The sequence below is a fragment of the Haliotis cracherodii genome, unplaced genomic scaffold (genome assembly GCF_022045235.1).
Source record: "Haliotis cracherodii isolate W230 unplaced genomic scaffold, xgHalCrac1.p SCAF_5, whole genome shotgun sequence".
NCBI classification, from domain to species: domain Eukaryota; kingdom Metazoa; phylum Mollusca; class Gastropoda; order Lepetellida; family Haliotidae; genus Haliotis; species Haliotis cracherodii.
In genome coordinates, this window is record NW_027266308.1 from 27,364,037 (window position 1) to 27,379,959 (window position 15,923).

At 39.2% G+C, this 15,923-nt stretch overlaps 1 protein-coding gene across 1 annotated transcript in view; it reads left to right on the top strand.

Moving 5' to 3' along the window:
• LOC139444405 (proteasome activator complex subunit 4B-like) overlaps positions 1–15,923 on the top strand; it is a 49,292-nt gene that overhangs the window by 4,513 nt on the left and 28,856 nt on the right. The window contains exons 3-19 of the mRNA XM_071225377.1: positions 848–964; positions 1,102–1,146; positions 1,612–1,825; positions 3,321–3,395; positions 3,819–3,935; positions 4,741–4,830; positions 5,003–5,061; positions 5,879–6,085; positions 8,592–8,778; positions 9,541–9,630; positions 10,372–10,581; positions 11,389–11,487; positions 12,231–12,303; positions 12,433–12,500; positions 13,185–13,400; positions 14,468–14,625; positions 15,756–15,848. Of these exons, the coding sequence (XP_071081478.1) occupies positions 848–964; positions 1,102–1,146; positions 1,612–1,825; positions 3,321–3,395; positions 3,819–3,935; positions 4,741–4,830; positions 5,003–5,061; positions 5,879–6,085; positions 8,592–8,778; positions 9,541–9,630; positions 10,372–10,581; positions 11,389–11,487; positions 12,231–12,303; positions 12,433–12,500; positions 13,185–13,400; positions 14,468–14,625; positions 15,756–15,848 (2,118 nt within the window). The remainder of the gene's footprint in view (positions 1–847; positions 965–1,101; positions 1,147–1,611; positions 1,826–3,320; positions 3,396–3,818; positions 3,936–4,740; positions 4,831–5,002; positions 5,062–5,878; positions 6,086–8,591; positions 8,779–9,540; positions 9,631–10,371; positions 10,582–11,388; positions 11,488–12,230; positions 12,304–12,432; positions 12,501–13,184; positions 13,401–14,467; positions 14,626–15,755; positions 15,849–15,923) is intronic.

Sequence of the window (15,923 nt, forward strand, 5' to 3'; positions counted from 1 at the left end):
ATTAAAAGATTATAAGTCACGAAGTTGTGAAAAAAACAATTTTTCTAAAATAAATTGTGATATTGATAATTACCTTAAAAAACTCAGTCTACAAAGTTTGAACCCATCACTTGTTACATCAAATATAGACATTTTTTGTGAACCTCGATAATAGTCTCTCTTTTTTAAGTAGATTAAAGGTATTGAAGATCCAATATTTTTCATTCACTTTCCATACAAACTGTAAAAATACAATATTTTGACTTGTGTAACATGTCTGTCTTTGTTGTCATTATTTAGTTAACCAATAACAACTTTCAAGAGATATATAGTCTCTTTACATTTTATTTGCCAATACCCTCCATCAAAGAGGGAAATTTTCACATTGTTTGCTAGAAATGAACTAGTAGTGACTCATCGCCCACTTTCCTCCTCATCATCTCAGTGAAACATGTTGGTAGCCAGGGTTCATTCTGGGAATTTTCTGACATGTGCCCTTTATGTGAAACTCTCCTATATTCCAGAGGTGCACCCACACTTGCCCATACAGAACAATGTTAAAATGCCCCACTGTATTTAAAAAAGTGGGCCTTTTTTTTCAAATTTAGGGGCTAAAAGCACAAGTCACCACACTAGAATTATCCCTTGGTAACAACATGAATTATGTTTCTTTTATATGATGATATCAAGTTTTTTAATTGCAAATAGCTGGCTATATCAGTGCTTTTGTAGTTAACTTCAGGATTAGGTTAGGAATTTTAAGCCTCAATATTTAGAAAGATTACTAGTAATGCTATTACCCGAAGCTTGTTGTCTGATGCAGAAGTCTAGAAGTAGACACATAAATGGTGATTCTTTTGTATTTTAGGAAGAAGGAACTGTTGACTCGTGAGGAACTTGTGTTGCCATGGAGACCACTGTATGACCTGGTTGAGTCCGTGATGTATTCTCAGTATGAACACCATGGGCTGCAGCTGTTTCCATCGTGAGTCTGTCCTCACTCCTATTTAATGCCTATTTATGTAACTAACCTGGAAGTAAGTAATTTTATGTCAAATCTTGGTCTGCTATAATTGTAAAATTATTATGCTCTAAATATATTATTATTTTTTCATATTTCAGCAACATAGAAAATGTACTGAAGAGCGTCGTCCGCTACTGTCGTGTGTAAGTACTATAATAACCTTGAGACATCAGCTGAAGCAACAGACTTCCATCATGCTAGCAAGAAGTCAGTTTTTATTCTGCATTTCGATTCCGTAGCTGAATAGGTCCCTATGACTGCTTGTAAAAATTGACCAATGATGTTCATGTTGTTACAGTATATGCTTAGCTGATTGTATGTCATACTATGTCACACTTTTGTCATGACCAAAATGTGTTTATGTACATTTCACGAGTGATACAGATGAATTATGCTGACTTCAAAGAAACAGAACACATACTTATCAATACCAGTGTGTAGACTCTTCAATATTTGTCAGCGCCATACCCAACAGCGTGTGTTTCACCAAAGTGGTAAAAGTGCTTTCCTACCACACCATGAAATAAATGGAATACTGTTCAAAGTGACGTTAAACCCAATTCGCTTGCTCACTTTAATATTATTTTACATGGCATCTTTCTGTGTAGGTATTTCTCGCTGGAATCAACGTCAGAGATGCTGGAGGAATGGCGTCCACTTATCTGTCCATTTGATGTGACAGTCATTAAGGCTCTCAATTACCTTGAGCTGTTCCTGCCCACCTCTCTACCACCGGAGCACTATGACAAGGGCTTCAAGCTGTGGTTTGATGAACTGGTTCAACTGTGGCTGTCTTTCCACAATGGCCCTTCTTGGGAATATGTAAGTATTCTACTGCAATATTCTTTCTTAGTGTCAATCTGTTTGATTGAATTGAGTTCATTTGAGAACTGATAGAATAAAAACAGTTAGTTGTGAGAAATGGCATTTGAAACTTTGTGTTGGCAGCAGAGAGAGAAGTAACATAGATGTGATTTTCGGCTTTAGAATAGAATAAAACTTTCATCATCCCTTGGCTAATTCAACGGCATTGCGTGTAGTAAAGATGATAGATCACTGATAGGAGCTTATGCACACTCGATAACCCGAGCAACCCACATGGCATTGGTTTGCCCTTGTCTTGCAAAAAAAAATTAAAAAATGATGTTGTAGGATATTGTGATGTAATTGTAAACTTTGTGGTTCCACAAGGTGATAATAGTGCAATGACAGTCGTAAGTCTATGTTAAAGTATAGGAGTTTTGATAACCTGAACTCTACGATAGCTTTGTGGAACATACCCGTGAATTCTGAAGATGGGCCGTTCCAAGGATAGGGGATCACACAAAGGACCATGCACCTAAGGATTGTCGTTCTCAGGATCAGTGTTCGGGTTTCAACTGGTCACTCTCGGGATGGGTGCTCTCAAGATCGACGTTCTCAGGATTGGAGCTCAGTGGGACAACAATCATGTATGGTCCAAATCTTCACATTCCAATCCTGTTCAGGGCAATGGGGTGGCCTAGTGGTTAAAGCGTTCACTCGTCACGCTGACGACCCGGGTTCAATTCCCCACATGGGTACAATATGTGGAATATTGCTTAAAGCAGCGTAAAACCATACTTGCTGTTCATCCGGACTGAAGATGACTACTATTTGGATTCGGTTGAGCTTACTTCAACTTTGGGTCACTTCCCGTCCTCCGGTTATGTGGATCACCATCATCACTGAGTTCGTTCCCGCTTCTTTGAGTATGAGCATCAACAACAGTACTTTCAAGCTTTGGGATTCCTCTCAATACAGTGCATGTGCGGAACACCCACATGGATGGATGAGCTATCCTCCGGACTGGCGGTATTATCATATTGCTTCATCCTCAACTGACTACCTTCACCTGCTGGATGTAATCTCCTCATCCGGATCAACCTTTCGATTGCCTTTCACATGAAGAGCTTTGTCATTCCTCTTCTCGTAGAGTAATACAAAAGTCAAACTCACCTCTAAACTAAATGAGGATGCTGAATTCATTTAACCATTCCTCAAAATGTAAAATGTTTAAGAGATCGTTTGTAAATTGTTTCTTACTTCCATGTAACACAAATGCCTCAAGTAATTATTTGAATGATTTGAATAATACAAAGCACTATAACACAAAGCACAATAAAAGCTATGCACCTTTACATGTTTTGAGCGGCTTGCAACTTGCATGTTAAAGTCGTAACAGAGTCGTGGAGAATATGAAATTATTTGGCTAAACAGAATGAACAGTTGTGATGTGGAGGTCGGAAAAATTGATGGGTTTTAGTTTAAGTTAACTTGAGTATTCCCCCTTTTCCAGAGCCTGGTGTCACTGTTCTCTCGACTTGCGCAAGACAACATCGGCTATATAGACTGGACTCCCAACATAGACCAGGTAAACAGCACCAAGCATGTCTCTAGCTGTGACATGCTCTTATCAAGTAACACAGCAAATAGTAGCTTGTACAAATAGGATACTACCTTTATGGTCATATGTGTTAGCCCCCATTGGGATTCAGGGTTAGAGTCCCTAATCCTATACTGGGTGTAACAAGTGACTCAATGTGTTGGGTGATCAGGCTCTGTGACTTAATTGATTGCTTGTTATCCTAGCCTGACAGCGAGGAGCGTTGCTCACAATTTGCTCCCTGATTGTCTGGTCAAGACAATTATTTACAGGCTGCCGTCATATAGCTGGAATATTGCCGTTTGTGGCATTACACAATAAATATATGAACAAAACAAAATTTGTGTTGCTCTGGTCAAAGAAGCTTGCAATGCTTGTGGTATATCTGATTACACCTGTTTTCCCCTACAGATCTTCACCCGATTCTTGCGTAGTTTCAACCTGCCAGTCGGATCCCAGCAGGTGCCACACAAAACCAACAACTGCTATGACATCAACCAGACAGTCCAGTGGATTGTATCTATGCTAGTGAGTAGTGAGATTCATCACTGTTTCAGGTATTTTCTAGCGAAGAATGAATAATATTTGGTAGTCATGCATATATCTTTTGTATCATAAAAGTATATCTATCAATATAGATATTTGAAACATCATGCTTACATGTTGTTTCAAATGAAATTGAATGTTATTATATCTACAAGTAACAGATTGAGCTGCATCAGCCAAATGTTTAATTCCCATACGATACATCTCTATGTCCAGATCTGAGGACACCTTCATAGAAGGTCATGTCAGGTGAACGCTAATCAAACTTTGACCACACAATCAAAATGAAGGATGGGTGGGATCTTGAGCCAATCAGATATCATCTTTCTAAAACAATTCCATCTTCATTTCTTTACCACCTTGTTTCGGAGATTTCTCTCTTTGCCAAAGAAAACAATATGAAATATAACAGCATTGCAAGAAATTTTTGCATTCAGTTTTCAATTATATTTATTTTTAAGATGCAAAAGTTAGATATTCTTCTCTTCTTCTCATAACGAGAATTTAGAAGACCCGGCGCTGATTGGTTGATTAGAAAGGTTGCCTGATGCGACCTCAGGTGTCCTCGGATCTTCACGCATAGAAGTGTTGTCTCGGAGTAAAAAAATCCGTTTTTAATGAAACTTTCCAGGTCAAATGCAACAATTTAAGGCTTTCTTGCCATAAACCGTATGCTAAAAAGGTTTTGGGATCAGGGTTAAAATATTATCACATACCTCGGACCCCGGACCCCAGACCTCAATACCCCCTTATTTTCTAACACTGCCACTTGGTTTCTACTTCCCAGGGAGGTGACAGCACTGTCCAGCAACATGTGACCAAACTCTTCAAGGCACTGCAGTCTTTCTACTACCCCTCCAACATTGGCAGATGGAATGTAAGTAGCAAGATAGAAATATTGGAACATTTTTGTAAAGATGGCTGGAGTCATTAGAATGTTGTCATTAATTTTCTTCTTTTACTTACCTGACCCAAAATGTCATTATTCCGGACAATTCTAACCTTGTTGAGTCTGTGGCTGTTGTAGACCGCTGTGGTTTATTTTTCAGATGAAGCTCAGTGCCCTTCTTATGGCTTTTCCTAAACACTTCATCAGGAGATTGCACAGGTAGGTGCAGAAGGTTCCATAGTCAATAGGTACTGTATCGTCACTATATGGCTGAGATACTGCTGATGTCATGTTAAAATTAACTCACTCACTCACCCAATAGGTACTGTAACATGAAGCAGTTAATCATTTTATTTGTTTGCATTTTATTTGTTTATTAAATATGCTTGATTACTACAAAGCAATAAATACATATGAAAATTCCAAATTAAGTGCCATGCTAGGCAATTTGGGAAACTATCGTTACTTTACTCATTTGGTCAGTGAAATACCTGTTACCTGTACAAAGCCATAACTGAAGTTATTAGATTATAAAATGAGTTGAGAATTTGTAATTCCATTTTGGGAATATTTACTGACATTTGCTGACTTGGGGTCGAATATCGACTTCTCAGCAGGTCTAAATTACTCCCTGGAAACCACCGGGCGTATGGTAGTCAATGATTCAGTTACTCTCCTTTTACGGGCGGTAGGGAAGCCTAGTGGTGAAAGTGTTCGCTCATCACACCGAAGACCTGGGTTCAATTCCCCACATGGGTACAATGTATGAAGCCCATTTCTAGTATCCCCTGCTGTGATTTTGCTGGAATATTGTTAAAAGCGGCGTAAAACCATGCTCACTCACTCACTCACTCACTCACTCACTCACTCACTCACTCACTCACTCTACTGTTATATTATATCTGGTGCAGAGTACAAAACGATAAGCAAGTCTGTCCAACAAGAAGAGTGTTCACCTTAAACTTTCCCCTCGGTCAGACCCCCTTGATCAGTGAAGTATTAGCTGGAGTCTGAGTGTGTGATTGTGTTGTAACAGAGAGAGATACCAGAAACCCAGCTGGGAGACAGCCATCCCCAAGGCCAACCACCTTTCGGAGGATGACATCACAGAGTTTGTCAACAGTCTGAAGAATGTTACCTTTGTTGCCATGTTTGGGAAGCATGGCAGTCAGGATGCAGCTGTCGCCCTCCGCCATCTTGCCACCATGAGACCTGAGTTGACTGTTCCACCACTGCTAGAAACGTGAGTACAGTGATAGTTTAAGTACTGAAACTGCTATACAGGGATCAATTTACCTATAAAAAACATGCACCACTGCAAGCTAATATTGAAAAATGCAACCTAATACTTATGTCTACATACATGTCAAAGATTTTACAAATTTGTGTCTGACTAACTCTTGCGTCTCCACACAACATCGATCTTTGAACACACTCAATACCTTTAAGCAGGGGTCCGGAAAATTTAAAATCCCAATCGGACATTTACATTTATGCCACGCCCCCTTCAAACAGCGTGTTTTAGTACGACTTTTTACACACAAATTACAAGTTGTTACGTATTCATAATATGATGAATTATGAATTGTTTCAATTTAAATTGTTTAATTCACTGGACAATTAATAACAAATAATATCATTTTAGATATATATGGAAAACATACGTTTGTTTCTGTTATAATAACGATTTGTCAACGTTGTGAACGGTCTAATTAATATTCATGAGTCTGCTCAAGTGTACGCGTTGTAACATTTGGATCGAGACTATTATCCCATATTTGGTTATCACGTGACCTCACGTGAAAAGGGTTTTTTTAAACTAAAGATTATTTAAAAACAAGACAGATAATATAATCCTAAATCCTAAACTATCGTTGATAGCAATAGTTATTTGAATACTTTTTCATTTGTACTTAATTATTGACCATAAAAAAATTTGATATCGATCGTCACAGAAAGCAAAATGGCGGTCAATCAAGATTCAATATACGACTAGCTACTGAAAACAATAAAATCGGCAAATCCTCATTGTATGTCAACCAAGTGAAAGTCGTTTGCCACGACTTACAAAATGATCATTCAGACTTTGTGGGTTTGTCAGATCCGCTCGACTGATCTGCATCGGTCGACTGGCTGTCGTCACGCTTTCGCTTCTTGTCTGAGGTTACGTATAGTAGCATTGTGAGGATAATGAGGTACATCGATGATGCAAGGTATTTATGTACAGTTGTAAACACATTTTACTCAAATTAACAAGATGTTCTCAGTAATAAATCCTCGATTAATCAGCGTCAACTCAGTTTATTGCCTATTACAGTGATTGACCGATTGGACTATCATTCTAGGTACGATGTATTTACAGCAATCAAAACAAACAAAGCTTGTCAGTAAAGATAATCTTCATTGTGTTACAATTACAGACAGAAATTGCTTAGTCCTAACTGTTGATCATGTCCGGTCAAAATTTAAGAATGTCCGGACAATACTTTTTAAAATGTCCGGACAGAAAAATTTAAATGTCCGGTAAGCAATATTTTAAACCGGACATTTGAGATTCCCAGCCATACTTCATTATTAATGTGCCACTCGCAGCACACTGGCCTAGATTTGAACTAAATTGATGGGACCAGGGAGCAACCTGGTTTTGTCTGGTGCAGCTAGGTTTTAATGTCAACGTGCACCTGGTGCAGCTAGGTTTTAATGTCAATGTGCACCTGGTGCAAATTAAATGATCAAGTTCCTTAATGAAGCCCTGCTGTTGTAACGTTATGATTCATAGAAATCTAGGAAATGCATCTTGGAAATTTAGTAGTATATTGTTGAAGACATTTAATTTGCCTGTACTTGCCCAGGATAACTACCATTTGTATCCAACACTGTCACAATGTGGTCAAACCCCTCCAAAGTTATGAATCCTATCCATGGCCAAAACATATTGCAATGTAATGATGTTTGGGGTTTCAAAACGCTGGTACGTTTTTTCAGGAGAAGAACCACCAGGGATTATTGAATTATTGAAGCATGTGCCCTAGAAATGCCAGACACTTATGAACATTCTGTCATTTAGTCATGTTTATATTAACATCTTCATCAGTTGCATATGTACATCAGGCAGAATTGTATGATGCGGGATGACTATCATGGCATGGAAATTATTACGAAAAACACAAAATGGCAAAAATAATAATGAAATTTTGTTACTCTCTCGTAAAAACCTCCGGGGGTTTGCAAACCAAATTTTCATTACATTCATGAAGCTGGTGATCAGGTCCAGTGACTTGGTAGATTGCATATCCTGTATGCATTGCTCATGACATCAATCACTGTTTTGTCCGGTCCTGTTTCACTTATTTTCATAACACTGTCAATAAAGCAGGGTTACATAAAAACAAACATTATGCTTTAAATTTTGCTCAATCAAACAAATTTTCAAGATGAGCCTTTACCTGACCCTGGGATTTGGAGTCCATGATTCCCTTGATTCTCGTATTTCTTGATCCAGTTTTCCTCCCTCATAAAGTCCACCCAGATCTTCAGGGTCTTTAGCAACCCATGCTTGTTGTAAGAGGCAACTAACAGGAACAGGTGGTCAGGCTCGCTGCCTTGGTTGAATTATGTCATCGTATCCCAATTGCATAGATTGATGTCTGGTCCAGATTTGATTATTTACAGACTGCCATCATATAGCTGGACTTCTGCTGAGTGCGGCGTTAGACAACAAACAAACTAAAAGTCAACTCTAATTTCAGTATGTATCCTGCAATGGAGACGTTGATCGAACCTCATCGCCTTATAGCGTGCATGAACTGTATCGTGGCAGTTGCGCGACCAATGCTGAGAGCAGGGAAGTGGTACCCTCTGGGTCCCACCCATCTCCTCCCCCTCCTCAATCTCTCCCTCCCAGGCATTGACCCCAACGACTTTAAAAAATGTTTGGTATGTATTGAACGCTGATTAAACAGCATTAATGTTCAGATAAATAGTTTTTTCTCTAAGTATGGTTCTAACATGTCAGATGTATGGCAGTTTTTTAATGTAAAGGGGGTCTGCAAGGATGTCACATTTCACCTAGTACATCGGTGCGTCAATAATATTCTCAGACGATACAATACACGATACACATGTATCGATTCATGTTTTAATCCTGTATTATTCACACATGGAACATTTGAAACAATGTGACAATAGCTGAAATAATAATAACATATGTGCATATTGAAGCACATTTTGTTTGGGCAACTTCCGCTATTTTAACCCAGTTAGCAATCCTTTTGAACCTTGAGTTTAATAACCTCAATATCCAGCCACATTTAATAGTACTGGTTAAGACAGTCGCGACACTCTAGTTGCATGTGATTTCAATAACTGATCATATTTATGTTAACCAATCAACTGTTGGCATTTCTGTCAATATCAGTACAAACTGTTAAAGCTGTCATAATACCTTGCTGTGAAAGATTGAAGTTTCTACAGCAGAATTTCATGATATGTATCGTATCATATCGGGAACAAAGTGTCATTTGTATGGCATTGGGAGATAGTCATGTCGTGACATCCCTAGAGTTTACAGACCCTGAAGAATTTTGTCTTCTGTATCTTGCATCTATTGTGAGACTCTTATTTTCATGCTTCATGTCGGTTTTCTAGGCTTTTGTTTGGTTGTTTTCGCCATTGTCTGAACTGTTGCTGTGTTTCCAGGTGACATTCCAGATGATATCAACATTTGTGTCTCTGGTGCCAATAGTGGATTGTTCCGGGGCCATCCAAGTTAGGACGGATCTCACCGAGGTTAGCAGCAGGTTCTTCTCAACCTTCACCTTCAGACATCTAAATTCAGCAACATGTATTGTTATTTGTCACTATATATATGTGCAATAATCTTGAACGCAACGTTCAACCCCATTTCACCTCATCACATATTCATGGCAAGAAATGTAAGTACCATTGTCATATGACATCATGCACAAGAGATGTCAGCAGTAGAAATTGGTATTCTGTGTTCCTGTTTCTCAAGGTTATGTCTATTTCTGACTTTACTATCTTAGTCCTCTGGGAGACTCTTCACTATATTTCTTAGTTTTACAACAAGGATGGTGATATTTCTATAATTTCACCTATCATTTTTCTTATTTTCGTACCCGTGAAGATCGGGGCTAGAATAGGCCTTCAGCAACCTATGCTTGCTGTAAAAGGCAACTACATGTCATAAGCGGTGACTAACATTCTCGCTCGCTGAATTGGTTGATGCATGTCATCATATCCCAATTGCGTGGATCGATGCTCGTGATATCAGTCACTGGATTGTCTGGTCCAGACTCGATTATTTTCAGACCGCCGTCATACAGCTGGAATATTGCTGAGTGCAGTGTCAAACAACAAACAAACAAGCGCTATATTTATTTTGTTTCATTGCATTTGTAGTTATGCCATGGTAAGCAATGGTAAGATCAGTCATACGTTTTAAGCATCTGCCCTGGAGCTGACATATTTGATGTGAGGTGCAGGATGTAACTGGTGATTATGTTTCAGGAGGAGAAGGAAGTTTGCATGGCCACGGCCCAGTTTGAGGACTGGGTGCTGCAGTACCTGGACCGAGTGTTCACCCTGGTGGAGAACAGTGCCCAGGAGTCTACTTGTGGTGCCCAGGACAGACTCAACCCGGAGCAGAGCATGATGGAGGTCGGCATGGCATCCACCACCACCTCCGTGCTGCAGCAGTGTTCAGGACCTATATTTGATGTATGTGGATGCTTTGCATTTGTTATTGGAAAAAGGAAAGTTCATGATATATCAAACTAATGATAACGCTGTTTTCTGGCCGAATCTGAGTATCATGTAAATAAGTGGAAGTCTGATGTTGTTTGAAGCTGAGATACAAAGAAACTTATCAAGAATTTGAGTGGCCAAACCATCTTCAACCTGTCATCTGGTTAATAATTTTCATAACATTATGCCCCTGTGAAGATCCGGGGTAGGTCGGTATTCAGCAACCAATGCTTGCCTCCCCAGTGAAGATCCATGTTTGAAATGGGTCTTCAGCAACCCATTGTTGTCTGGATCATAACATTATGACATTAGGTAAGACTGATCTGGGACGGATAACTCGGGTACTCAGGTCGGGTGGGTACTGAGGAGGACCCAGGTACCCACTGGACTACCCAGATCCATGATCAGTCATGTAATATATTGTTTAATGACAAAAATTATCTAGAACTCCATGGTAACACTACAATTTAAGTCACTAATGTTCTCATTTCTTTCTGACTATGAACGCATTTATTTGACTTTTATATGTTTGAATATAGAATAAGCTTCAGTCAACTTCAATGTATGAATGACCAGATCATTTTATATGTGTATCTAAATAGATTTTGTACCCATCTGTTAGACTTACAGTGGATACCTGGGTAGGGTACGGTAATTTGGACTCGTCCCCGCCCTATATATAGCACTATACCTGTAATCAAAATCATGTGATTGTTCAAATGAGATATGACCCCATATTGCCAGTGAACAGAAATGCCTGCAGTGAGTTGTATGTTGCAGTCTGCAGTGAGAAGGCTACACCGATTCCTCACTGGCAATGTGTATGAGACCAAGGTCAGCGGCAGGTTCGCAGCCAACCTCTGCAGGTCTGCAGCCAAGGTATGTACAAGAGGGGAGCAACAATGAGTTCGAAGATGCCAACCATTAGGATTTTGGCGTGATAGTTCCGATTTTAAGCCTAAAATTAAGCTATTAGTGTCATATGATGACTTTATTAAGGCCTAAGGATAACATTTAAACAATATTTAGATCTCAGCCATACAATCATTTGTATTTTGATTATCAGTATTGAAATTTTCTTTACGTGATTCAATACAGTTTGTAACTGAACTGAAGAGAACTTGATGTCTCTTTGATACAATTAATTATACCCCCATCCTAAAAGGGCAGGGTATATGGTTATACCAAGTAATTCCACCTTCCGTCCGTCCTTCCGAGGACATTTGTTTGTTTTACCTATAACTTGAAAAACTACTGCATAGATTCTTTTAATGCATGGATTCTTTTCAAAATTAGCAAACAATTTCTATACTAATAGAAAAGGTTTAGTGCAAAGTAGATTTTCTGAGAAAGTATAATTTTTAGGTTTGAACTTAGTATGTTTTTTTTACTTCAACATTTGTGCAACCTATAACTTGAAAACTGCATGGATTCTTTTCCAAATGGGGTACCTTTTCCATACCAATAGGAGAAATGCTGTGCAAAGTGTGATTTCTATAAGAAAATATTGCGTTTTTCATGTTTTTAACTTAGAAATATGTTGGAGTTGAAGTTGGGGATAATAGTGAGCTCTGCTCACTTTTTGCTTGTGCTGAATGACATTTTCTGCGGTTGCCTTGCAGGTCCACCCAGCCAAAACCCTGAAGCTGTTCCTCCCTCACTTCTGTAGCAGCATTGTGAACTACTGCAAGGAACGTAAGTGGATTTTTAAAAATATTTTTTAACGCCGAATTCAGCAAAATTCCAGCTATATGACGTCAGTTTGTAAACTGACACTTGACAGAGATAAGCTTATTCCTAGGTGAGAATGCTGTGTTGTTTCAGATGGTGATATACAGAAAGAGGAACACCTGGATGACAGTTTCCTGTGGAACCTCCAGATGCTCACACAGGTGGGTGTCCTAGGTTTTATTGAGTAGAGGGTACTATATAGATGATTCTTCACAAGGGATTATCAATATTTAAAATTTCAAACAAGGCATAGTCAGTATTTGTTAAGCCTGTTGGCAAAAGTCCTGTATAGTCCAAGCAAGGGTATGGCTCCGAGAACATTTCCTCTAGTTCAGTGCATGCTGTGTATAGATGTGTGTTCAGATTATCATATGTGGTTTGCTTGGTCCATACCTAAATCCAGGCAACCAGGCAGTCTGTCATGATGCAGATAAACTACATTCAGCAACTTTAGCCACTAGCCCAAAGCCTGAGTCTAGTAAAATACTGTTTCGGTCTAGTAAACTTACCTAAAATTAGTACATATAATAACACAAGCTTTAGCTGAAAAGAATCCTGAACCAAGTTCCGGAAATGTTTGAAACGTTTTTGGTACAGTCTGAAACTCTGTTAAGTTTCTCAAAGGTTAATTCTGTACATGGATAAGATTTGTAAAATACATACTTTGTGTCACCAGGTGTGATATTTCTGCAAACGTATGCAAGATAAATAAAACACAGTCCATCTATTTGTTTGTCGAGTCATTATGCTTTTCATTCGTTTATTATTTTGTTCACCTCAAATGAAATGGTAAGTTGTGTATCAACAGTAAAGACCCAGTACAATGTAGTGTTTCTCCCATGCAGCTGGTGCGGTGTAATGGCAAGGAGATGCTACAGTACAAGGACTCGCTGGTGGAGGTGCTGTCCCTGATGCTGCCCCTGCAGTGTGTACAGGGGTACGAGATGGCAGGCATGCTGCTGAGATACCTGCTGAGGGCACTTGTACTCACCTACCCGCAGGAGTACCGCAGCACGTCCCACAGTTTTGATAGGCCGCTGGAGGAATACCTTCCCATCAGGGTAAGTCCTGGAATTCTACAACTGGCAGTGTAATGAATATGTCAGAATAGCCTACTGCTGACACATGATGTGTTCATGTATGATTCGAGAGGCCTTGGCATCCATCTTTAACACTGTTCAGCTGTCTGAATACAGACATGCTCTGGGTATGGAGATATATGGTCATAGTGAGTGGTATTTAGTTGTGTACCTGTGTGTTCATGTGGATTATGAAGATTACTTCTTATTACCTACACCTACATTTGTGGGGCTCGTAGGTATACCAAGGAGTTCCATCAGTCCTTCCAAGGGCATTTTTTTGTGCGTCCTATAACTTGAAAACTACTGCATGGATTCTTTTCGAACTTGGTCAACACTTTCTATACCTTTAGGAGAGGTGCAGTGCAAGATTGTTATCAATATTTGGATTTTCAGAAAAAATACTGCTAGTTTTCATGTTTTTACTTAATTTTTTTTATTTAAACATATTTGTGACCTATAACTTGAAAACTACATCAGGGATTCTTTTTAAATTTAGGGACCAGTTTCCATACTAATAGTTGAGGTTTCAGTGCAGTGTCTGATTTTTATATGTGTATTTTCTGAAAAAATATTGCTTTTTTTTCATGTTTTGAAATTAGAAACATTTTGGAGTCGAGGTCATTTCTTGGAGTCTAGATCGGGGTTATTAGTGAGCCCTGCTCACATTATGCCTTGTTAAACTTCTTTTAAGCAGACTTTGCTGAAGGGCCTTGTTGCTGCCACACACTGAAGCATATGCAGCACGTTTTGTCACCTTAGGCAAGTGACTGTGTTGAAATATGCCTGTTCAACACAGTGAATCAGTAACTGGTGGAGGTGGTAATGTGATTGTTCACCTTCTAGCACCTCACATGCAGCTTGAGTTGTAAGATCCCCAGGGAGCCGAATAAAGAATCGAACCACACTGATTCACTGACGAGGGTAATGATAACGCAGCACTTGGACCATACATTGCATATGGAATAATGCACTTTACAAGTGGACGGTTATTATTATATGAGTAGTGAGTGAGTGAGTGTTTGACATTGCTCAGTGTATGTCTGCAGGACTGGGCAGTCCCTGGAAACATCCATGAACTGGCCATTGACTGGCACATACCCAACCAAGCAGAGATGGACTTCGCTGGGGAGATCCTCAGCAAATTCCTGGCTCCTGAGTTGAAGCTCATCAACAGCATCAAGGCCGACACACAGGCTCCCACCAGGTACTGTGTATGTTCTCTTGCCATACAACAGCAGGGAGGGGAGTAGGAAGTGAGAATATCAGTTACAGCTAGACCTATTGTCAAAACAGAAGGACATGATTGACAGTGCCCCAATATATTTAAGCACTAATTTTGAAGGTTGCATATTCTCACAGCATTCACAACACACAAATACCAATCTCATTACAATCAGATCTTAGTTCTCGCTACCGCTAAACAAAGATCTAAGGACATCCCATTACGGGTTACATCAGAACGACCTTTCATCCGACCAATCAGAGCGTCGCTTACCAGATCATGAAAGTGACAGAAAGAATTTGTTTTCTAATCATGCAACCTCAAAATATTTAACACGGGGTATTCCGAACGACGGTTACGGGTTTTATGATTATATCCATACAATCTTGGCCATGTGTGAGCCATTCCAGAATGGTTTTTTTATCAGTTTTAAAATTTTTAGAATTTGTCAAAATATGTTTCGAAGCGTAGTCACCAGTTTGGAACTAGTGTCGTAAAGCTCGAGAAAGCTACCTTCTCATTGGCTAATGTCGATTTCTTGTCAGTCATTTCATTGATCAGTCAAAGTTCGCGAAAGGTCATTCTGACGTGATCCATAAGGGGATGATGTCCTGAGATCTTTGTTTAGCAGTAGCGAAAACTAAGATCTGATTTTAATGAGATTGCACAAATACCTGCCTCTGTATACTTTACAATGGAAATTTATGGAGCTAGGGTACTGAGAAGTGAAGAAAGGTTGCTTATGAAATATATTCAAGGCCATTTCAGTCAACTAGTCAAAAACATTAGTAATAATAGTTCTTAATATGGTAACCAATAATGGTCATTTATTCTTGTGGGTGGGGTGTGTGTGTAAATGTAATAAACAAATTTGGGGAGGGACATGTGTAAGTGGACATTTTGTAATAAGATATTGAGTTCTTTTGCATTCGTCTTTTATTGTACAAGGTCAAAGGGAGGGTATAGATAAATATGGCATGCATAAGGGGAGAGTCATTAGTTTCAGTACATCAGTGCATCAAAAACCTCGGCCCACCCACCCACCCCCTGTAATAAATGACTGGTCCCTTAGGAAAGGTATAATCATTAACCATCATCAATCTTTTTTCCAGGGAGGATTTGTTGAGGAGGCTGAATATTATCTTGGAAAGTATCCTGGGATCTGCATCACTGCTGCCGATGTGGGAAGGCAAGGCTATCCCTGTGTAAGTTGACTACTTTGAAAGTGTGTTTGTTGGGTTTAGCTCTACTTTGAACAGTGTGTCTTTTTTTATTTAATG